Raw genomic sequence first — 23,062 nt, 5'->3', positions numbered from 1 at the left:
CCAGCTGTTTCTTTCCTCCTTTTAAGTTCTCTAAGCAATTAGCAAAAGCTTCATATTCCCAGGGAACAAGACAAGCAGAAGTAACAGCTTGTTTTCAGATCGCAAAAGCTTATTCTCCAGTTCCGCTCCCATTACTGTGCATCGTCTCCTTAGCAGTTGGGGTGGGACCTATCAGTCAGCAATTGCACTCAAATCTCTATTAATGCTCAGAATTAAGAGTCAACAGGTGCCAGATTTACTGTTAACTTCTATGGAACAGAGAGCCTATGAGGAGCTCCAACAACTGGCTCTCACCTTCTTTCCTAGAGGAAAAAAAAACAGCAAACAGATGGTAAATGGGTTTCTACAATACATTAGTGACCTGCTCTAATGTGGTGGGGCTGAAGTAGTAGCGTAGCTAGCAAGAAGCTCATATGATTTAAAACCAAAAATCAACACTAGGCAAGAAAGCTTTGTGATTCCATTATAGAAATTAAGTCATAAAATCAGTATAAATTATCAGTATTTTCTACATTCCTGTGGTTGATAACACTTGCCCTCATTCCCGGAGGATTCTCTCACAATTGGGTATTTATCAATGATTTATCAGTTGATCAGTGGCTTCCCCAGGTCACACTCTATGTCCTACTAAATTGGAAAGAAGCTTTGAGTCAGACCTTAGGGGCAATTGCCTGAATTTGTCCTCTACGTTATGGCAACACAACAGTGCAATACTAAAAGAAAGCGATCATCTTTTCATTATCCATCGCATGCTGCTTGCTATTTACATTCCCAACCATGCAAAAAGAAGCATTTACCTATAGCTAAAGTTGTGAGTTTAATTCAGACACATTATACATCAAATATCAGGGACATAAAAGACTCAAAGCCCAAAAAACCAACAAACCGCTTTTGTTTTTCACAAAGCTGGTAAAGAGAAGATTGTGATCTATAAATGCTTTGTGTTAAAATGATATACAAGAGGGATAACAGCAATTAACTTGCACTTCTGTGCAGCTCTGGAGTTTTACATGAATTTATTTCAAGAAAACAAATTGTGCCAAGTAGAAATTACAGTCTCAATGCTGGATGCCTCACTTCAGGTGAAAAGTTCTGTCCTTTCTCCTCGATTATGTTTTAATACTTTTGAACAAGGAATTATTTTAAAACATTATTTTCATGGATATCTTTTTCTTATTAACAACAACAGTTGGTTCAGCGCCACTTTTTGTCTTCCTAAAAGTGATTTGCAAACAGAGCTCCCATGGACACTGCTCCAGGATCAGAACTTGTGGCAAGAAAACCGAGTTCTTCACAGCTGTCCCTCCAGATGCAGCTTCTGGGCTGTCCTCCTGGTCAGCCAGCTGATGTCACATTAGCAGCTTCTCCTCCTGCAACACCTTAATTAGGCAAGATCAGTCTGTTCACAGTGCCGCAGATCCAGATAGTGGGTTTCATTGCAACGTGGAGAATTATTCTTCTCCATACAACTACGTTTTCCTTGCATGTATGAGTAGTGGATTTCAATGTGTGATCATCAATTGATAAGAATCAAGTTGTCATCACTCTCTCGCCTGCAAAAGAAAAAATTCACTTTTTTATTCAGCAAGAAATGCAATAGGAAGCTTTTGTCCACAAAAAAACCAAGCTGAGTTTTGTTCCCTCTACTCTGTGCTCTCACATTTCAGCATGCAGCTCCAACACCTGCACTGGGACACTCAAGCAGAAACTGCTGTAGTAGCAAAAGCTCTAGATTTGCACTCCAGCCCCTGGGCTTGTGCCCTCGATACCCTGCAGCACATTACAGTAAAGCACATTTATTATGCTCAAGTAGACAAAACCCTCTTATTCTGCACAATGACTTCGACATGAAACCTGAAGCTGTGCCCAGCTGGAGTTCTTATTAACTAGTTGGCTTTCAAGTATCTACAGCAACTGCTGGGATGCCTGCCCATCACCGTCTCACATGCTCCTTCTTGGCTACGAGGTTTCCCTCTGCCAGACTACATCAAAAGTCTAAAGTTGCATTGCATAAAAGTCACAGTATATAAGTAGACAATATTCTATTGCTGAAATAGGATTTGTTACACCAGTTAGGATTAAAGAAGCGTTCACATTCAGTTCTATTCTTCTCCCATAGCCTGCCCTCCTTGTATAGCACCCACAAATGTTCTCCCGGACTGCCTAGGGACAGTGGTGAGATCCCTCCCCTACCTGAATAAATTCAGGTGTGTTAGGTTTCCCCACAATCAGTATTCAAAGAATAGACTCCCAGACCAGCAAGCACCAAGTGAGATGTTCCTCTCTGACCAACACCACCTTAGAAACGGCCACTGCTAAGACCTCCAAAGGCTTAAGTCTGGTGGCAACCAGACATTTGCAAGAGCGTTTTCAATATTCCAACAGATTATCATCTGATCCATCTTGCCTCACAGGCACAGCCTAGCTCTAGGATGAAGCGTCTGTTCTTGACTGAATCACACTCTTGCTTTCTGCTACCATTTCCAGCTCAGCTTTAGATGCAAAACCCCAAGAAGCAGAGCCTTCATTTGCTCCTGACTCCATCCCCTCAATATCTTTCCTGTACTGAGGAGCCCAGAACACAGAATTCAAGGTGCAGCCTCATCAGTGGCGAGTACAGGGGGACAATCACTTCCTGCTGGCCACACCACGGCTAATCCAAGCCAGGATGCTGTTGCCTGTCTTGGCCACCTGGGCCAATGCTGGCTCATGTTCAGCTGCTGTTAACCAGAATGCACTTAAGCTTAGAATTGCCACCTCTGCACCATCAGCAGACTAAAGATCTAACACCAAAGAAAGCGCAAGAGGAGTAGAGTCCAAATATTCCACAGACTGAATGCTGGATGTTCCAGCTCTTGTGAGAAAGCCCTTTGCAGTCAGAAGCTGACTGGTGTTATTCCAAGAAACACAACTCATTAAAAACCACCCAGCTGACCTCCGACAGCAGCAGATGAATGGCATGGAAGTCCGTTCTTTTCTGTAACCAATACTGCCATGGTCTTTTAGGAATTCATGTAGATCTGTTACTGGAAACCCACCTTGCTGGTATTTCTGAAAAAGAAAGCATTTTATTTACAACACGTGAAAAGTTACTGGGCCTGAAGTGTCCTTAAATTTCCTCTGGAGTGCAATAGTCAAATCAAGGCTATTTGGTTCTTTTGTACAGTATCACTGTAGGAAGCAAAAAATACAACCCCATCGTAGAAACACATTGCTTTTTTCCAAATGCACGTGACATAAAATTCATAGTGTTCACAGATTCTCTTACATTTTTTTTTCCCCAAAGCAAGTGATCTCAAGGGATGGATTTTCCCTCATTTACATCAGCTGATGTGTTGACTGCACATGCTCTGGGCTCGTTTTCCCTAGGAACCCAAACGCAGTATTTGAAGGGCTTTAATGTGGATATTCAGCATTGCCATGCTGAAGAAATGCTCCACAAAACACCAGTTCAGCTCCCCACTGACCCACATGAAGTGGTCAGAGTGAAAAGGAACAGTAAAACACTAGGTGAGACCACCAATAAACTCGGAAACATAGACAGTTGAGTTGTATTTTGAGATGCTTCAAAAAGGGAGCTCTTGCTCAGTCTGGAAGTTAGGGTTCATGTCCCACCAGCCTTATTCTGTGGCCTGATGCTAAGACAAGAAAGGGATGACAGCTAAAGAACATGATCCCCAGTGCCTTCCCGCTGGTTACTGCGACTGCTGGGAGCATGAAGGTGAGACAGCACTAGAGGAAAAGAACAAGAAGGTAATTACTGAAAACTTCATTTCACTTTCAGCAAGTTCATACTGGAAATGGATGGCGCAGTTTGAACTCAAACGAGAAGCGGTGGGTCTTTCAGAAGACATTTCCTTTTAACCACACATTTACAAGCAGCACATTAAGCAAGCCTGGACACCTAAATGAGTTGAGAGTTATCTGCTTGGCCCTCTCCACTCTCCTGCCAAGAGGATATTCTCTGAGATCTCAGCAGACCTTTCCTGACCTCAGCTTCTAGTCCTGCAAGAAACATTCTCTCCAAATAATACTTATCTGGCTCTGTAACTATACTTAAAAGTTGAGTCTTCCCATTTATCCTTCTACTTCTTTCCATTTGCTGTTAACTCTTTGAAGCCAAGTGAAGCAGCAGAAAATACAAAACAGGGATACACGCCAAGGATGATTTTCTAAACCAATTACTGCTCAGTCATTTGGATGACTATCCAGCCACCCACCCACTCACACCACAGCTTAGGCTAAAAGGTTCCAATAGTCTCATCAGTCATCGTAACCAATGATGCTGTTGAGTGATTCACAAGCACGAATACAACATGGATTAGGGGTGTGACGGGGAAAAAAAAATGTTTTACCTTTATTGTGTCATAGGAGTCAGTAATGAGGGCAATAAAAAGGCTGAGGATCATGTATATGAAGAGGCTAATGAAGGAGTAGAGATATAACCGGCTGAACACCCACACCAGCGTGCTCTTCTGCTGGATTTGAGCAAACGTTGCAAACATATCATCACCATTGACCAAAGAAAACAGACACTCAGCCACCGTGTTCAGGTCTTCAAACTAGAAAATAATGAGTACAAAATATTAACAGAATATGAAGGTCAAACATTCAGCAAACGGATTCCCAATTGGCCAGGGAAAGTGGAAACTCTTATAAAAAAAATAAGTAATTTTTACTTATAACAGAAGAAAAAGCCAATTGAGTCAATCAAATGCTATCACATTTTCCTGTACATTCAGAACAAAGCATACCTGTCACTAACAGAATCATGCAGAAATGTAATCTTGGTTAAGCATTATAAATTGATATCACAAATAAGAAGATTTATTATCAAGAAATCATAGAATGGTTTGGGTTAGAAGGGACCTCAAAGTCCATCCAGCCCCACTCCTGCCATGGGCAGGGACACCTCCCACTGGATCAGGGGCTCCAAGCCCCATCCAACCCGGCCTTGAACCCCTCCAGGGATGGGGCAGCCACCACTTCCCTGGGCAACCTGGGCTGGGGCTTCCCAACCATCACAGGAAAACATTTCTTCCCAAGATCTCATCTCAATCTCCCCTCTTTCAGCTGAAAACCATTCCTCCTCACCCTCATCCTACCCCTGCATAGTATTTTAATGTAACTTTTATCAATGAAGTAACGTGACTAGAGTCACTTGAATTGTGGTCCTGTAAATAACCAAGATGTCAAGAGGCATGTGTTTGCAAGAACACACTGTTGCACAGGAACAGCTGGTCAAGTCTTACCTATGGCTTATATTTTTATCATTTTTATTTATTTTTAAAGCCAATATGAGACCCAGAAGCACACTATATGAGAAGGGGTGCACGGCATGGGTAATTCTTGAGTAACCTGCAAGTTTTGATACATGTATACAGAGAGAAACCTCACCTACCAGACCTTGGATTGGCACCCCACAAAATGCAGAATTCCTACAACAGCCAGAGAGAAGAAGTGGAAGGAAAACAAGACCATATGCATTTTCCATGTTTCTAAGCTATGACTCTCCCAGCTTCTTGCTCACGAAGCTGGAAAAGCTCCCAAAGCAAGCCCTGGGCTCTGCTGTGTGGTGCCACACTGCCTTCCAGTGTCAGCAACAGGAAACCTCCACACAGCTGCAGCTGCTCCCCTTGACGTGGGTCTGGGATATTTAGCAAGAGGCAACATCTTCACAGATAAGCACATTAAGGACTACAATTCCTTTTGCTTGGATAATTCATGTACTTGCTGCAGGGAAGCTACAACAACCTTATAAACAACTGAGCCACTACTGAGACTGCAGATCCCACAGCATCCCATGCAGAAATGTATTGTCATCAACTTCATACATGGCCAGGCTGAATAGCTTCATTTCTTAAAGGAAGGAATTATATTAAACTAGAGGAATCCGAGCTCTTGGGGTGCAAGAAGCTGAAGCAAGTGCTGCAGCACATGCCTCTGCGTGCAAACAGAAATTGAGAATTTGTTACTGATTAACGGACATCTAGAACTTATCGCAACAGGAATTTGCCTTTCTTCAAGCTGTCACATATAGCTTCTCCCAAGAAAAAAAAAACAAACAAGATTTACAGGCTTTTTTTTCCCCCTGTGTTTTGGAATATACAAAGCCTTCCTGCTGTACCCATGTTTCTCACAAGACACAACCTTAACAAACCACACACAAACAAAACAAACAAGAACAACCCCACAGTACACCCCCACACACAGGAAGCAAAGTAAACAAGACAAGCATTCATCCACGCCGTTATGAGTCCAGATTTAGGAGCTGAAGTCACAAGGCACAGGGAAGACTTGGAAAACCAAAGGCAGAGTTAAGCAGATTCCCAGAAATAGGATATTAGAAAAAATGTCTTCACTGAAAGAGTGGTCAATCACAGGTTGCTGAGAGCCATGGTAGAGTCTCCGTCCCTGGAAGAGTTCAAAAAGCGCGTAGATGTGGCACTTTGGGACACGGTTTAGTAGGCACCGTGGGGTTGGGCTGACAGTTGGACTGGGTGAGCTTAGATGTCCTTTCCAAGCTCAACGATTCTATGATTCTACAAAGAGCTAAGGGTGAACTAGTGCTTCTTCAACCCAAACGAACAGGGATTGCCAGAAGAGGGCGAAAGAGGCCACAGACCAATGTCCCTCTGGTCCCCGGGCAGACATTGCCTGCATGAGCCTCCCACTCATCACAAACACAGCCTTGGGTTTGAAACTACATTGAGGTCAAACACACACTGAAAGCAAGAATACAGTTATTTTGTTAAACAGAGGAGGTTGTAGGAGGTACAGATGGAAGGAAAAACATTCCTGTGTCCCACAAAGATGATCAGAGGGCTGGAGCACCTCCCATACAAGGACAGGCTGTGAGAGTTGGGTTTGTTCAGCCTGGAGAAGAGAAGGCTCCAAGGAGACCTTAGAGCAGCTTCCAGTACTAAAAGGGGCTCCAGGAAAGCTAGGGAGGGGCTCTTGATCAGGGAGAGCAGGGACAGGATGAGGGGGAACATTTTTAAGCTGGAAGAAGGAAGGCTGAGATGAGACCTTGGGAAGAAATGGTTTCCTGTGAGGGTGGGGAGGCCCTCACCTAGGTTGTCCAGAGAAGTCATCCCTGGAGGGGTTCAAGGCCAGGTTGGATGGGGCTTGGAGCCCCTGAAACAGTGGGAGGTGTCCCTGCCCACAGCAGGGGTGGAACTGGATGGGCTTTGAGGTCCCTTCCAATCCAAACCATTCCATGATTCATGTCAAAGCTTTTCCACAAAAACATGGATTTAAGACTTACTTCTGTTATAACTAGGAACTGTACACACACACAAATAACTCATTAGACGAGAAAAGGAGTACGTACCTTTTCATGATAAGGTCCCAGGACAATCCAACCACAGAAAGTGTAGCCAAGATAAATCATCCCAGCACAACAGCAGAACCTTAGCACTTTGGGCAACGATGCCTGCATAGTTAAAATGAGCACCTATGTGTCGAGGTGGAAGAAAGGAGAAAGGGAGAAAAGCCACAAGTTAGAGATAGCTGAGTAAAAGTGACAAATATATGTTTTAATCATTGAATATCCGATTCCTGCCTTACGTTGTAGGTTTGAAAATATCCCAGGTATCTGATGACTCCGACCCAGACAAACAAAGTCGATGTTCCAAGTAAAATGCTGCAGACATCGTAACTCGTGAGGTTCTGAGGGATCCAAACAGAGCAGGAGGTCAAGTTAAAAGAGTCGGTATATCAGCTTGACACCTATTCAATGACAGTAGCTCAAACAAACAAAGCAGGACAGTCCAATACTGAAAGGTTGTTGCTACATCATAAAAACCAGACCAGAGTGGACCACAGCGAGATCCCACCTCAATGCAACAGTGCTGCAAATGAATTCACAGCTGCACTGATATTGTAGCTTTGCATGAAGAACAAAAGCCTTTACCTTGGTTATGACGCAGTTTAACTATTAGATCAGATATCTCCAAGCTTTTGTTTAAAAAGAAAAGGAAAATATATGCTATTGCTGGGCAGAAAAAAGGTCTCATTTGCTTTTTAGTAAAACATGAGCCACCATATAAATGAAAAAGTGAGCCCTTTCCATACTATGCACATTTACATCTCTGAACAGACTTCAAGCTATGTGGAGCCTGAACACCCTTTTTACTACCAGTAAAGTTTATAACCTCTACTTGAATTTTACTTCAGAAGGACGAGAAGAAATGACCTCAAGTTGCACCAGAGGAGGTTTAGATTGGATATTAGGAAAAATACCTTTACTGAAAGGGTGGCAAAGCCCTGGCAGAGGCTGATCAGGGCAGTGGTGGGGTCTCCAGCCCTGGAGGGGTTCACAAAACATGCAGATTTGGCACTTCAGGACATGGTTTAGTGGGCAAGTCGGTATTGTAGTGATGGTTGGACTTGATGATCTTAGAGATCTTTTCCAACCTTAACAATTCTAAGGCTAGAGCTGACCGCATTAAGCACAAGCTGCCTATCTAGCTTAAGATCTCCCACCCTCATGCCCTTCCTCATCATGCAGCCGGAGGTTCTCAAATGCTTCCTCTGAAGGCCACTCTGGGCATCTGCCCTTCGAGCCTTAGTACACACGAAGCAGGAGCAACCCACTAATCTACTTTGTTTTTCTCAGAATACAAAGTTTTGTGAACGCATGAATTGTTGACATACAGCTCTACTAAAGAAAAAAAACCAACCAACCAAAGGAAAATATAGCCAAAAAAAAGCCTGAAGAGCTGCCAACTGGACAAAACACATCGATTTCAGCAAGCCCAGACTGGGAAGTCAAAGACTAGCAGGTAACATTGAGGGGAAAGGGGCTGGAACCAGTTATCAAACAAGCACTAGGAAATTAAGAAATGAGAACTAGCAAAAGCAAACAAGATGATTATTGAGGATGATAGCTCACTTTCCTTTGTCCCTAAGTTAAAACATGTGGTTGTAACAAGACCAGTATTTTATCTGAAGTATGAAACTCTCACCTTTGCTTTTATTTCCATTTTCAGGATCGACCCAATGATTGTCATCACATCACTGATGATTACCAGGACATACCATCCATTTATGAACTCCAGGCGATCAGCATGACAGACGTGACGCTTATATTTCTCCAAGAAGAAGTTCACAAATCTCTATTGGCAAGCATTTAGAGGTTTACAGGTCACCTCATGAAAAACAGATGGAAAACAGATGCCCCAGTAGTACAGCAGTGCTCAGGCTTCACCTACCCCTTTTTCCTACAGTATTTGCTGGAATAACAGCTTAAAACTCATTCTCAGTAGCAACAGAAATAGATAGGAAAAACATTAACATTGGTTTAAGCCAGCAAAAACCAACTTTCCACACTGACTTCATAACCAATTCCCACTAGCCTAACCATGGCTCGTTATCCTCTTTATACCCCCTCACAAAGGTTTCTATTCATCTCCAACAGAGCAAGGCCACACAACTAAGACTGAAAAAGGAGGATTAATAAATCAAATACAACTATAAGGCAAGAGCTGCCATTTCCAATAGAGCCAACAATACCGTTTCACACACCCAACAGAGCCTATCTGCTTTCACTTGCCCTTTTTCCTCACGACTAAATGTTGATGTCCCTATTCCTGAGAGCAGTTTGATGGCACCTTTGCTGAATTGTGTCCTCTCCACCCTTCTCTCGCTTACAAGCCATGAAAAGAAATTTTACTTCGAAGGAAAGAAAGAATTCATGTTTTGAAGGTGCAGGAAGTGTAGGCTGCTAGCAGCACAAAGACTAAGAATGTTTTTTTTGCATAAAATCCAGGAAAAAAGTCTCCTTTTGCCCTTGAGAGATACAACAAAATACTTATTATTAGAGCCGTGTACAAACAGAAGTAAAAATTAATTCAGATAGCAACTGTTCAGACACCAACGCACCCTTTCTAGAGGCAGAGATATAGGAAGAGAGCAACATCCTGCAACAGAAACACCACCCAATAACTCAGACAAATCATTTGACAAGACAGGCAACAAACAAAACCAACACAAAATAAGCAGCACTGGGATTATGAGCATTGCACTTACTTTTTGTAGTCTCAAGGCAAGAACAATGGATCGTGTGCAGAGGATGAGAGAAGCCAAGCAACTTAAAATGACAAATCCATCAAAGACTAGAATGTACTGAGTGTTTTTCTGAAGAACTGTGAAGAGTCAAAGAAAGGCAGTGCAGTCAGTCCTTTCATATCTCTGAGCACGTGTCATATTTTGCATTTAAACTCTCTCACCCCATAAATAGAAAGGTTACAAGAAATATTCTTTCTGCAGCTGTGGAGATTAGGCCACAAGAGTGAAAAGCACATTCCAATTCTTAAAAATAAAACAAAAAATGGGCATGCTAGTTCAAGAATCTCCTTTTTGCACCGAGTTTATGGTGCATTTGTACTCCAACAGTGTACAAGCAAACACTGTTAAAAAAGGCACTTGACCCTGTAACAACATTATTAAATTAAAACCAAACAAAAAATCCAACCGATCTTTCATTCCACAACCTGCAATCAGAAACTTGCATGACTTCCTGTACTGGGTTCTTTTCATCCACAGGTTTACAAGCCATCACGTGAACCCAAATCAGGTATTTTCCTTGGTTTACTCATCAACTGATGAGGAGGAATGGGGAACGTCTTGCTAGACAGACTGCTACAGAGCAGGTGGGGTGACAGGAGGAGATGTGCAGCACTGCTGCCACGCAAACACACGTGCATCTTACTTACCAGAGCCAAATATGTGCCAGTCTTTACATTCTTGAATATCAGTGTCACTATCAAAATAGATTTTGATTTTTCCACTATGGGCTCTGTTGTTGAAAGTTATCTGGAAACAGAGGAGTAGATCAGAAATAAGACTAAAAAGATTCCATTCCACAAAGAAAAAATGCTTTGACATAACATGAATTAATATTTATTGGTCAGGTGAGCTTTGAAAGATGTCACCATAAGTGTTGATGTAGACATTATTTGGAAATCACAGAACGGTTGGAGAGGACCTTAAAGACCACCCAGTTCCTACCCCTGCCATGGGCAGGGACACCTCCCACTGGATCAGGGGCTCCAGGCCCCATCCAACCTGGCTTTGAACCCCTCCAGGGATGGGGCAGCCACCACTGCTCTGGGCGACCTGGGCCAGGGCCTCCCCACCCTTATTGTGAAGAATTTCTTCCTAACCTTCATGCAGAGCGTAAAATGCAGTATTCCAAGAACCCAGACTTCAAATTTAACCTTTAGAACAATAACAATTACTGATCTTCTTCTCAGGTTATGAAGTTACCAGCTGGAATATGATATCAAATAATACCACCCCTATTTCAGCAACCTTGGGAAAGAGGCGTAAGGGCCAGGGCGTGTTTGACTGCTTTCCTCTTGCAAACTAAATATAAGGATGATGACCAGGCCTTGGCTGAAGCTCTAGTTACACATACAGTGTTGGAAGTGCCATACCCTGTATTCACTTACAGTATTTTGAAACGCGTAGCAATCAGGCAGTTCACGGGCATGGATGGTCTGGAGAGCAATGCCTTTCAGCTTGAAGGAGATTTTGACCTGTATAAGTCTGAAAGTTTTAAGAAGTGTATAAATAAGAGCACACAAAAACACACCTACACAAAGCAAGGAAACTGCACAACTCTGAAACCACCAGTGCCTCATGAAACAATAGCTTAAAAAAACAAAAAACACACACCCCCTTTCACTGCTTTACCTGTAAAATTCAAGATTGAAAAAAGACGAGTTCAGCTTCAGTTCAGCCTTCTTGCCCGCTAGCTCCTGTGGCTTAAAAAAGATACATTCTGGGAGGAGAAGAGGAAAAGCTGTAATCTTAAAAATTTCATATAGAAAGCAACATAAAAGAAAAGAGATAATCAGGCTGAATGGCAAGTCCTAAACAAGCACAAGGTTAATTTTGAGCAAATTTATTCATAGAGAGCCCCAGCTAGTGGGATCAGAAGCAGGTTCATGTAGTAAATCTTCAGGGGCTAACGGCAAGGACCCAACTCTGAGAGGTGGTAAGGACATCCACCCACTGAAGGTACAGACTGAACAGCATCCAGAATTCTGAATTTGAATTTTCTGTAGGGGGGAGGGCACAGACAACAAAAAGCCCCACACCCCTCCAGAAAAATCCAAACCACAAACACACACAATCCACTAACGAACAGCCGTTGAAAAAAAAAAAAAAAACCAAACAAAAAACCAAGAGGGAAACAGAATCATAGAACAGTTTGGGTTGGAAGGGAACTCAAAGCCCATCCAGTCCCACCCCTGCCATGGGCAGGGACACCTCCCACTGGATCAGGGGCTCCAAGCCCCATCCAACCTGGCCTTGAACCCCTCCAGGGATGGGGCAGCCACAACTTCCCTGGGCAACCCGGGCCAAGGCCTCCCCAAGCTCACAGGAGAACCATTCTTCCCAAGATTTCATCTCCATCTCCCCTCTTGCAGTTGAAAACTGCTCCCCCTCGTCCCATCCCTGCTCTCTCTGATCAAGAGCCCCTCCCCAGCTTTCCTGGAGCCCCTTCCAGCACTGGAAGGTGCTCTGAGGTCTCCCCAGAGCCTTCTCTTCTCCAGGCTGAACAACCCCAACTCTCTCAGAAGGCACACAGTGATTGCCAGGCAAAAATTTATTGGTTTTAAACTTTACTGATTTAGCATTAGAATGCAAACACTCCCCAGCAAAACATTTTTACTACAACAGCCCCATACCTGTTTCAGTAGAAACATCTATGTTCAGTGTACCGTTGGCAGGAAGCATCGTGCCTTTTTTGTACTGTTGTTTACAGATTTTTAAGCCTGATCCTTCATGGTCATAACCAAGCGTCCCCAGAGATATGTTCTTTAATTGCTTGTACTAGTTTAAAAACCAAACAGAAGCAAAGTTAGACAGAGTTGTCTTATTTGCATTAGATAGTAACAATTGCTGGCTCAAAGTTGTGTATCAATGCAGCTTTTTATGCTAATAAACAATTTTTACATTCACATAAACCTATAAATGGAGAGCGAATCTCTCATGGGAAGCTGAGAGAGCTGCTGGCCACTAATTAGCAGTGACTGGCATCCCAGTGGCACGGTGACTGGGAGCCTGGTCCTTTCTGGCTACGATTATCCACATGCCAGACAGGAAGCCAGCAGGCAGCTTTTCATTAGATGCCTGGCAGCGTTGCCATTAATCACCCCCTCTCCAGGGATGTCTTATGGATTTATCTCTTGAAGGTGTTAGCTTCCACACCACTTGATTGCTTTGCGCACAATCCAAGCCTTATCTCTCAAATCCACCCCAAGAGTAAAATGAAAGCTGCTCCCCGTGTGACTGGAGAAGAGGGAAGCCACGCGTTCGCTATAAAACCAGCAACCGAGGAACGCCCGCAGGGCTTGGGGAGCCGCCAAAACCAACTTAATCCACCTGCTTTACACAAGCACAGGGGCAACTGAAAACATGCCTGCAAGGAAGGCACTTTCTTCTTCGCTTACTCTAAACACGGCACAAGTCACCTTCTTCGTGGCAGGGTTGGAACTGGATGGGCTTTAAGGTCCCTTCCAACCCAAACCACTCTCTGATTCTATGGTTCATATGTTACCATTTACTTGCAAACAAGGACTCAAAGTGGAAGTGAATAAAGTTATGCCAAGCCAAGCACTGTCCACACGCGGATCAGTCCTGACACCACCAAATATCTCCCCTGACTTGCCTTCCACACAACCTCTGCACACGCAGTAAAAATGACCTCAGGAACACCACACAACACTAGAGAACCTGATTACACAAGGTTAAAATCTCCTTAAAGTCTATGTCTACATTTATAAAACACAGACATTTCATCAAGTGACCTTTTTCTGATGCCTGTATCACACATTGGCTCATTCTTGAGGATATAAAGCTATTATTTCTCTACTGTCTTCTCTCTGGACTTCACCTCAGCCTTAGTGCCTACAAGAGAAGGAAAGGGAGACAAGGCAAGCAAGGAAGGAAAAAAAGAAAAAGCACAGTTTATAGCAGAAATAGTGGCAATGTTGAAAGTTCAAAGGAAGACTGAGAAAACTACTTCCAAACTCATTTAACACACCTTTATCTGTTGCTGGCTCTGCTGTAGCTTAAAGGAGGTGGCCAGGAAGCATCAACCCCCTGTGCAAGTTGGAGGAGGAGGTACAGCCTTTGCACCCCTGCAACTGCTGGACATAACTAAGAGGAGTAGCAAAATCGCTTTAAACCAAGTGTCAGAACTCACGTCCCAAAGCCAGAAAAAAAAAAAAACGAAAGGAGGTTTAAAACCACTTTCCATTCATCCCTTATGAACTGTTTCAGGGCTCAGTCATCCCCAAACACAAGAGATGTTTCATTTTCTGCACACACTCACTCTTCCATCTCATGATTCCTAAATGTATTAATATTAAATGCAAATGTTTACTGAATTTTCATCATAGATTTCTTCCTCCCATGATTGTAAAGACACTATTCTTTAAAATATCACCCCTAACAAGGGTGAGTACCCCTACGTTCCTGGAAGTAGCGTATTCCCCATTTCCAGGCCTCTGGACTCACTACAAAGCTGCGATTCAGCGTGGCTGTAAGCACTAATATTTTGAATACCATGCATAGGTATATTCAGGCCCGTAGCTCATCAAAGACCCTAAACAAAGGTTCCAGTTCATGCAAGATGACCGATTTTTCAAGATTTCTGGATTTCTGTACTACGCACTATGTAAAATACTGTATTTAGGCTTGTTTCCAACAGAAAAAAAAATGCAGCCATCTACATGCAAAATTCACGATATCCCACCTAGGCTGATTTGCTGAAATATCAGAACTGAAATCTAAGAATGGTGACAGAAAACCAGACCCTTAGTAGAAGTTTAAAGCTTAAGTAGAAGTTAAGTTTAAAGCTTCACAGAAGTTAAAGCTTCAGCGTGAACACTGTTCATTATAAACACACACACACTTACCTGATTAATAACATAAAAAATGCTATCATAAGCATCCTGCTGTGTGTATATACTGCAGCTGTAGTCATCTTCATCAACTCCAGAATAGCCTTTCAGGAAGAGGTGCTTAAAAGCAACAGTGTTTTCCTCTTTGAATGAGACCACCAACTGGTTACTCAACCCAAAAAAAATAAGCTGTCAAGAGAAAAAAAAAAAAATCAAATTTGGATTGTAAACACTGGTCAAGCAGTAATATTCTGGACACAGTTTTGAATAGCATAAATAAAATCCAGAAAGGTGCCTGTTGCTGTAACTCTCCTACAAGAGAAGTAAAGAACCTGTTAACTGATGCTATAAGACTACTAAAATCAAGGGTACCACACGCAGGGTAGGAGAAGCAGAAATCAAAGTCTACCCCCAGTTTTAAAGCTTGGAGTGCAGCAACTAAATGGACAATTGGAACACCGCCTCAGCTTACACGCTCCAGACCAACAACTCAGACCAGAATTTGCTAAAATCATCTGCTATGGTTGCTCCCACTCCCACCCCCACCAAGGACAACACATAAACGGTGTCTAGAAACTGAAAAATCAAGCAACAAGAGTTGCTTCACAGGCACTGCAGCAGGAGGCTGCCCCAAGCCCAAAGCAGCTAACTCTTCATCCAAGGTTTAAACTGCTTACTAACACCAAATGCGAAACTGTCTCATTGCTGCATGGAGTTCCCAAGCCCCACAGAAACTTGCAGAAGTGAAAAAGAGAAACTGCAAGCAACTGGTTGTACGGCAAAGACACAGCCAGGGCAGAGAAACGGGGACGTCTGCTCTGTCAGGTTTATCCACTCATCAGATTAAAAACTGGATCTTCATACCTTCAGCCAAGTTTTAAATCAACTCAAATCACAGAATTCTTTGGGTTGGAAGGGACCTTAAAGCCCATCCAGCCCATCCCTCCTGCAGAAGCAGGGACATCTTTAACTCAATGAAGTTGCTCAAAGCTCCATTCAACCTGGCCTTGATGGTGGCTCCACTACCTCCCTGGGTGACTTGGGCCAGTGTTTCACCACCCTCAGCATAAAATCTGCTTCCTTATACCCAGTCTAAACCTCCCCTCACGTAGTTTAAAACCACTACTCCTCATCCTCTCACAGCAACCCTTGCTAAAAGACTGTCTGCAGCTTTCCTGCAGCCCCTTTCAGCACTGGAAGCTGCTCTAAGGTCTCCCCACAGCCTCCTCTTCTCCAGGCTGGACACCCCAGCTCTCCCAACCTTATCTTCAGCTGCTCACTCTAGTTAGTGACTCAAAAAAAAATTAGGGATCTTCCAGCTGCCATATAGAGAAAAAAAACCCAGCAGGGTTCCCTCAGGGGCCTCCCATGGGGATTTCAGCACAGTGTTGGAGTAATAACTTACTCCCCGTACTGGGACAGAAACCTCTTCTATTTTTCAGTCAGGCACAGACGCCCCAGCTGCTGCAAAACACTGAGGCAGCCACAAGTGTCACGACTAACAGGCTGGCATCAGGGAGAAGCAGCTAGAATGAGGTTTAACTTATTCCTCGGTTGTCCTGCAAGGGTCTTGCCCTCACTTTGAAATAGAGAGATGCTTGTTGAACCTGCCCATTTACTATCAGCTCACCTTTGAGACCTCTCTGCAGACAGGCAACGTATTTTCCTTCAGAAACTGCTTTCCTTTCCTTGCCAACAACCTGCCTGGCATCCGAGCAAGAGCCACGGATGACAAGAAAAATCACAAGCAGCAAGCCAGAAAATCTGGTGGCAGGAGGACAGCAGGAGACTGGGCTAGCAGACAGGGAAAACTACACCTTCCAGTGACTCCCTCAGGAATTTAAGTCAGCAGGTTAGGACAGACTGAAAGCACTGCACCTTCCCAGAGTCCTGTGGAGCTGTAGCTTGGCTCATTGCTTATGCACAGAGGTGACTGCCCTGCCTTCGAAGCGACTGTTTCGATGCAACAACCCACATCTGAGGTGCAGCTGCCAGTAAAGATGGGGTAACACATCCTGTCTGCTTACGTTGCGCTCACACCACCGACCCTCTCTTCCCCGCCCCAATGCTTTAATATGCTCCCTGTTCTTATCAGGTAGCAATTGTGCCAGCACCAGTGAAAACAGCCTATTTTGGCTTGTCTTGTCAACACAGACAGGCTGCTGCATCCCGCTCCTGCCTGCGGACAGAGCTCCACGAGGACTCCGACACCACACGGCAGCCGCAGAGAACCCACCGCATCATTCCAACAAGGAGATGAAGAGCATGAGTGATCAATAAAACCGGCACATGAAAGCCAGGGTTCTGCTTCATGCGAGCGGGCAAGTCAAACACAACCCTGGAATCCTGCAACTCAGCATGTTTTTAGGAGCTGTGTATTTAGCTGTATGCGCAAAGTGTCAGATGTCAGAGTCCTGCATTTCAAAGGTCCAGAAAAATAGGTTCTACACATACACAGGTCCTGTGTTGCTTCCCACAACTTCCAGTCACCATTTCTCAGTGGACTACAAATTCATCACCTACACCGTGTACACAGAATCATGGAGTGGTTTGGGTTGGAAGAAACTTTAAAGCCCATCCAGTCCCCTCCCTGCCCTGGGCAGGGACACCTCCCACTGGATCAGGGGCTCCAAGCCCCATCCAGCCTGGCCTTGAACCCCTCCAGGGATGGGGCAGCCACCCCTGCTCTGGGCAACCTGGGCCAGGGCCTCCCCACCCTCACAGCAAAACATTTCTTCCTAAGATCTCTTCTTGATCCCCCTTCTTTCAGTTTAAAATCATTCCCCCTTGTCCTGTCCCTGCCCTCCCTGATCAAGAGCCCCTCCCCAGCTTTCCTGGAGCCCCTTTCAACACTGGAAGCTGCTCTAAGGTCTCCCCGCAGACTTCTCTTCTCCAGACTGAACAACCCCAACTCTCTCCGTCTGTCCTCGTATGGGAGGTGCTCCAGCCCTCAGATCATCTCGCTGGCCTCCTCTGGACCAGTGCAGTTTAAAAACAACCCTCTTTGCCTCAACCTGTCTAGGTACCCGACTGTTTGAAATGCAGCATCTGATGACAGAAGCAAGGGGCACATCTGATTCCTCTAGCTCAGACATCCCCATCGTCACCAGAAACTGTACCATTTTCACATCAAATGTGTACATTTCGAGTTACTGACTAGATTTCAAGAAATATCACTTTCGAAATATCACATTCTGAAATACCACTTTTGAATATCTCTTCTGAAACTACAAACCACGAAGGCAAAAGGAAGCAGAGCAGAGCAGGACTGTGACAGCAAGCCTAAAGACAGCATTGGATTCACTGGGATGGGCAATTTGCTTTAAATAGTTATCTTAAAACCAACAAAATACCCAGTCAAATACCACTGCAAAATCTCCAGAAAGCCTTTGTCACTGAATTTATGTTCTCCTGCCCCCTCCACACACTCTTCATCGGTTCTGGGCTGAAGCAGAGTGCTCAAGTCAATAACAAATACCCAGGGGTGGCAACAGCCCAGAACCACAGCCCTGCTTCTCCTGCACATCACTGACTCACTTTAAGAGTAAAACCAGAGCAAGGATTACCTGTGTAGTAACCATCAGTATCTTCAGAATCTGCAAAGCCAGTTTCCAAGGTATCTGACGTCTCGCTCTGTATTTTTCACATGGATTCATGAAGTAAAACTTCAAATCTTCTTTCAGAGCCGTCTCTTTTAGATCTAGATCGGACTGAGCCATCCTATTTCTGCCATAAATAACACCTTAATTAGAAACCAACAGAACGCTTTGGCAGAGAATTTCCTCACATTGCAGTTTCACCTCAGAGCACCACATGACAGAAAAGCTCTCAACAGTTTTCTGTTTGTTTTACAGCAAAACGTGAGAAATATTTCGCTGCGATCACATCATTAAAAATCATTCAACCACATTAGATCATCAAAACACAACGTTTACACAACTATTTCTCAGGAAATAGGCATCTAATAAGAGGATCTACACAAGTAATAGCAAGTCTGCATTTCTCCCTTTCTAAATACATGAAATAGAGAGGCCACTGTGAACACATCTCTCTGAATAACCCATGTTCTACCACCAGAAAAAAAGTGTCTTAAAGACTAAACAACGAGGGCAAGCTTCACAGCACGCTTCTGGTATGAACACACAGTTTTAAGGGCGAAATTCATAGGCATTTATTTATTCAAATACCTGGGCACATAAAAATCAGGCGACCAAGCACAGAGGACTGTTGTTGTAGGTGTCTTAAATCACTCCAACTTTCTCCCTCTTAACAGAATGAGACATTGAAACTTTCCCCTTCTCCTAATCTTTCTGATCCTGTTTTACACTACTGTAATTGTCAGTTTTCCTACTTCACACAAAAATCAGAACCAAACGTGTAATGTTTTTCCTCCCTCCATGTGTTAAGTTAAAGCAATCACATCTTAAACTGCCTGCATACACCGATTATCAGCGCCATTTACCACCCAGAAACTTACTTCCCATGTTCTGAGTTTTATAAAGGATAAATTTCCCCTCAAAGTTAAAACTAAAAGCATCAAATCCAAGCTTTCAGATGCATTCTTATTTCTTTTGTCCTCACCTGTCTGAAGTGTCAGGTATTTAAGCCCAAACTGCAGACTGCAAAACACATTTGATTTGCCAGAACCAGCTATCTCAAAAGAGGAGAAATGAGAGTTAAAAAACCCAGCAGAGTTGACACTGTGGTGTCTCCCCGTAAGAGGAAGTGAAAAAAACCCAACCAAACAAAAAATATCTATTTTAACCTTAGAAGCTCAAAGGTTATATTTATTACACAGCCTGAAATCAATCGTTCATGGAGATGATGGGAGATACTGGGTTCAGTTTTAAGACGGGGAAAACACAGGGAAGTGTTTAAGAAAAAGAAACTGTTGGATCTGGATGAGATTTCAAGCATGAAGCTATGACCTAAGCAGCACTCCAAGAGCTCAGCAAAATCCTCCCTTAAGCTTCCAGTAAAAGCACATCAGAAGTGACAGATCTCAAAAATCAAATAGCAAACTTCATGACAAACACCCTTTCCTTTGATATTTAAATACACAACCACGGAAGGCATCTTGGTTCTTCTCAAAGTTATCTTGCAAGCCCTCAGAGCTATGCTAAAATCGTGATGCCAGCTAATACCAATACTTTCACTTTTATACAACCCCTCACTTAACTCCACTGGCAAGGGATTATTCTCACTGATGTTTTTGGTTTCCCATATTAATGAGCTGGAGAAATCAAGAGCAGAAAAACCAGCCAAGGAAAGCAACATAGTTTTTTGCCTTAAGAGGGAGAGACAAGATTCGAGCTTTATCACTGCTGGGCTTTGTCTTCCAATAAAGAACCAGCATTCTCTAGTGCAGTATTTAAGAAATAATAGGTGAATTGTGCCAATTGTTTTCTAATCCATCTGTTTCTAGGACTGATTCAAAGTAACATGCAAATAAACTCCAATAAATCTGAAGAACCAGAACCCTCCACCAAAGCATTAAAACTCTGAGTGATTAACAGTGTGACTTAAAAGTGTTTGAAACAAACCAGCCAGTTCTACCAAAAGTTTATTAGCCTAATAATCTAAAAATTAATCCAAATAATGCACCTGTCCAAGACAGTGCAATGGAACAATTCAATTCAGACACGCTGCTGTAATTAACACCACTCCATAGGCTTCCTTAATATGTTTTGCAAAGCACTCAAACGAGCAAGTTTCGTGAATGAAGACTGACTCGGATATCACTTAAACATGCACAGTAAAGCCTCGTTAAGCACTGTCTGCCACAAATAAGTATAGTTAACAATTCAATTCCAGAAGCTGCATCACTCTAGCCACCAGTGCAATGCTGCATCCACTAGGACAATCTGTTGCTTGGATAATATTTTGCAATGAAGCACTTCAGAGCTCAGTATTTTACCAAGGAAAGAGCTTCCAGCAGTAATGAGTACAATTTACAGCTGCTTACTTATGAAATACACTTTTTATACATACTTTTCCACCTAGCAGTAAAAGCACCATTGAATGAAGTGGCTGAAGAGTGGTAGAGCAGAGATTCACTTCAAAACAGAGTAATTCACTACAGGAGCAACGCTAAGAGTCCATCAGAGCTCCACGTGGAGAGCCGGCATCTCCCTGAGCTCTACATCTTGAGGAGGTATTAATGAGACCGACGTGGTGTTAGGTGGGGAAGAGAAGAAGATCTTATAGAATGGTTTGGGTTGGTAGGACCTTAAAGATCATCCCGTCTCACAGGCAGGGACGCCTTCTGCTGGGTCAGGGTCCGCTCAGAGTCTCTACCATGACTTATAGACGTGCAAGCAGGCAAACCCAGCTTCACCTTCGCATCTTCAGAGGAGGCTGTGGGGAGACCTTAGAGACATCGCCCAGTAATGAAGGGCCCCCAGGAAAGCCGGGGAGTGACCTTTTAGCAAGTCTCGCCTTGACAGGACAAGCAGCAACGGCTTTAAACCGAAAGAGGGGAGATTTAGACTTTTCCCTGGAGGGGTTTAAGGCACGGGTGGACGAGGTGCTGAGGGACATGGGTTAGTGTTTGATAGGAATGGTTGGACTCGATGATCCGGTGGGTCTCTTCCAACCTGGTGATTCTATGATTCTATGATGCAAGGAAGAAAATATTTCTGATGTGGTTGGTGGGCAGCCCCATCCCTGAGGCACTCAGGGTCAGGTCGGGTGGGACAACCATCCACAAGGCCCCGGTTGAGGGGCAGAAAGGAAAGGTTGGACTCGATGCTCTACGAGGCCCTTTCCAACCTGGTGACTCTATGGCTCTAGGACGGGGCTCGGAGCAACCTGATAAGTTAAAGACGCCCCCGCTTTAAGGTCCCTTCCAACCCAAACCGTTCTATACGTCTAGGGCACCTCTGAGAAAAGGCAGAGAAACAAAAGAGAAAAAAAAAACAACCCACCCTCCTTGTGGCGCTTTCCCCCTCGCCGGGAGAGGCCGCGGGACCCACCTGGTGCCGGGGAGCCGGGCCCCGGGCAGCGGCTCCAACCGCAGCTCCATGAGGGACCCGGCGGGGGCCCCCGCAGGGGAGACGAGCCCCGACCACCAGCCAAGCCCCCCGCACGGCAGCCAAGACCCCCCGCTAGCCAAGACCCCCTGCACACTAGCCCAGGCCCCCGGCCTACTAGCCAAGACCCTCCGCTAGCCCAGCCCCCACATTAGCCAAGCCTCCCTGCCTGGTAGCCAAGACCCCCCGGTAGCCAAGCCCCCCTGCCCGCTAGCCACGCACCCCTGCACGCTAGTCAAGACCCCCCCGCCCGCTAGCCAAGCCCCCCCGGTAGGCAAGACCCTCAGCTAGCCAAGTCCCCCTCCCCGGGAGCCAAGCCCCCCCCCGCTAGCCAAGTCCCCCTCCCCGCTAGTCAAGACCCCCCGCTAGCCAAGACCCCCTGCCCGGGAGCCAAGTCCCCCCCGCTAGCCAAGTCCCCCTGCCTGGTAGTCAAGACCCCCGCTAGCCAAGTCCCGCGCCCGCTAGCCCAGCACCGCGCGCCCTGTAGCCAAGTCCCCCCGGCAGCCGAGCCTCCCGCTAGCCCAGCCCCCTGCCCGGTAGTCAAGACTCCGCCCGGTAGCCCAGCCCCCCCGCCACCCTCCTCCGCCCGGTAGCCCAGCCCCGTGCCGGTAGCCAAACCCCCCTGCTCGGCAGCCAAACCCCTTATGCCGGTAGCCCAGCCCCGTCCTGTGCCTAGTCAAGCACCTCCTACCCGACAGCCAAGCCCCGTGCCGGTAGCCAAGCTCTCTGTGCCAGTAGCCCAGACCCATGCTAGTAGCCAACTCCCCCCAGCCCAGTAGCCAAGCCCCGTGCCAGTAGCCAAACTCCCCGTGCTGGTAGCCAAGCCTCCCGGTAGCCAAGTCCCGCAGTAGCAGAGCCCCGTGCCGGTAGCCCAGCACCCCAGTAATGGTAGCCCAGCCTCCCATACTAGTAGCCAAGCCCCCACACCCAGTAACTCAGCCCAGCACCTGGTAGCCAAGCCCTGTGCCAGTAGCCAAGCACCCCGGTAGCCCAGCCCCCCTTGCTGGTAGCCAACTCCCCAGGTAGCCAGCTCCCCATGCTGGTAGCCAACTCCCCAGGTAGCCCAGCTCCCCATGCTGGTAGCCCAGCCCTGTGCTATGTCAGGCAGCC

General features: G+C 45.1%; 1 protein-coding gene across 1 annotated transcript; it reads right to left on the bottom strand.

Moving 5' to 3' along the window:
- Positions 1-999: 999 nt before the first annotated feature.
- MCOLN2 (mucolipin TRP cation channel 2) lies at positions 1,000-21,952 on the bottom strand. The gene is made up of 14 exons (XM_069862779.1): positions 21,896-21,952; positions 18,488-18,647; positions 14,937-15,110; positions 12,702-12,846; positions 11,701-11,788; positions 11,457-11,553; positions 10,719-10,818; positions 10,033-10,148; positions 8,970-9,119; positions 7,570-7,671; positions 7,334-7,456; positions 4,356-4,562; positions 2,936-3,051; positions 1,000-1,553 (listed from the first exon to the last, which is right to left on the bottom strand). Exons 1-14 carry the CDS (start codon positions 21,943-21,945, stop codon positions 1,517-1,519), a joined length of 1,665 nt encoding a protein of 554 aa, XP_069718880.1. The 5' UTR covers positions 21,946-21,952; the 3' UTR covers positions 1,000-1,516.
- Between the last annotated feature and the right edge of the window lie 1,110 nt (positions 21,953-23,062).

This window comes from Phaenicophaeus curvirostris, chromosome 8 (assembly GCF_032191515.1).
Source record: "Phaenicophaeus curvirostris isolate KB17595 chromosome 8, BPBGC_Pcur_1.0, whole genome shotgun sequence".
NCBI classification, from domain to species: domain Eukaryota; kingdom Metazoa; phylum Chordata; class Aves; order Cuculiformes; family Cuculidae; genus Phaenicophaeus; species Phaenicophaeus curvirostris.
This window is presented reverse-complemented; position numbering and strand designations above follow the sequence as displayed.

Coding starts and splice junctions, on each gene's coding strand:
- MCOLN2 (XM_069862779.1), bottom strand. CDS start 21,945: ATGGAGCTGCGGTTGGAGCCGCTGCCCGGGGCCCGGCTCCCCGGCACC. Junction 10,149..10,718: donor CTGGCACATATTTGGCTCTG/GTAAGTAAGATG, acceptor GACTCTTCACAG/TTCTTCAGAAAAACACTCAG. Junction 3,052..4,355: donor ACTCCTATGACACAATAAAG/GTAAAACATTTT, acceptor TTTCTTTTTCAG/AAATACCAGCAAGGTGGGTT.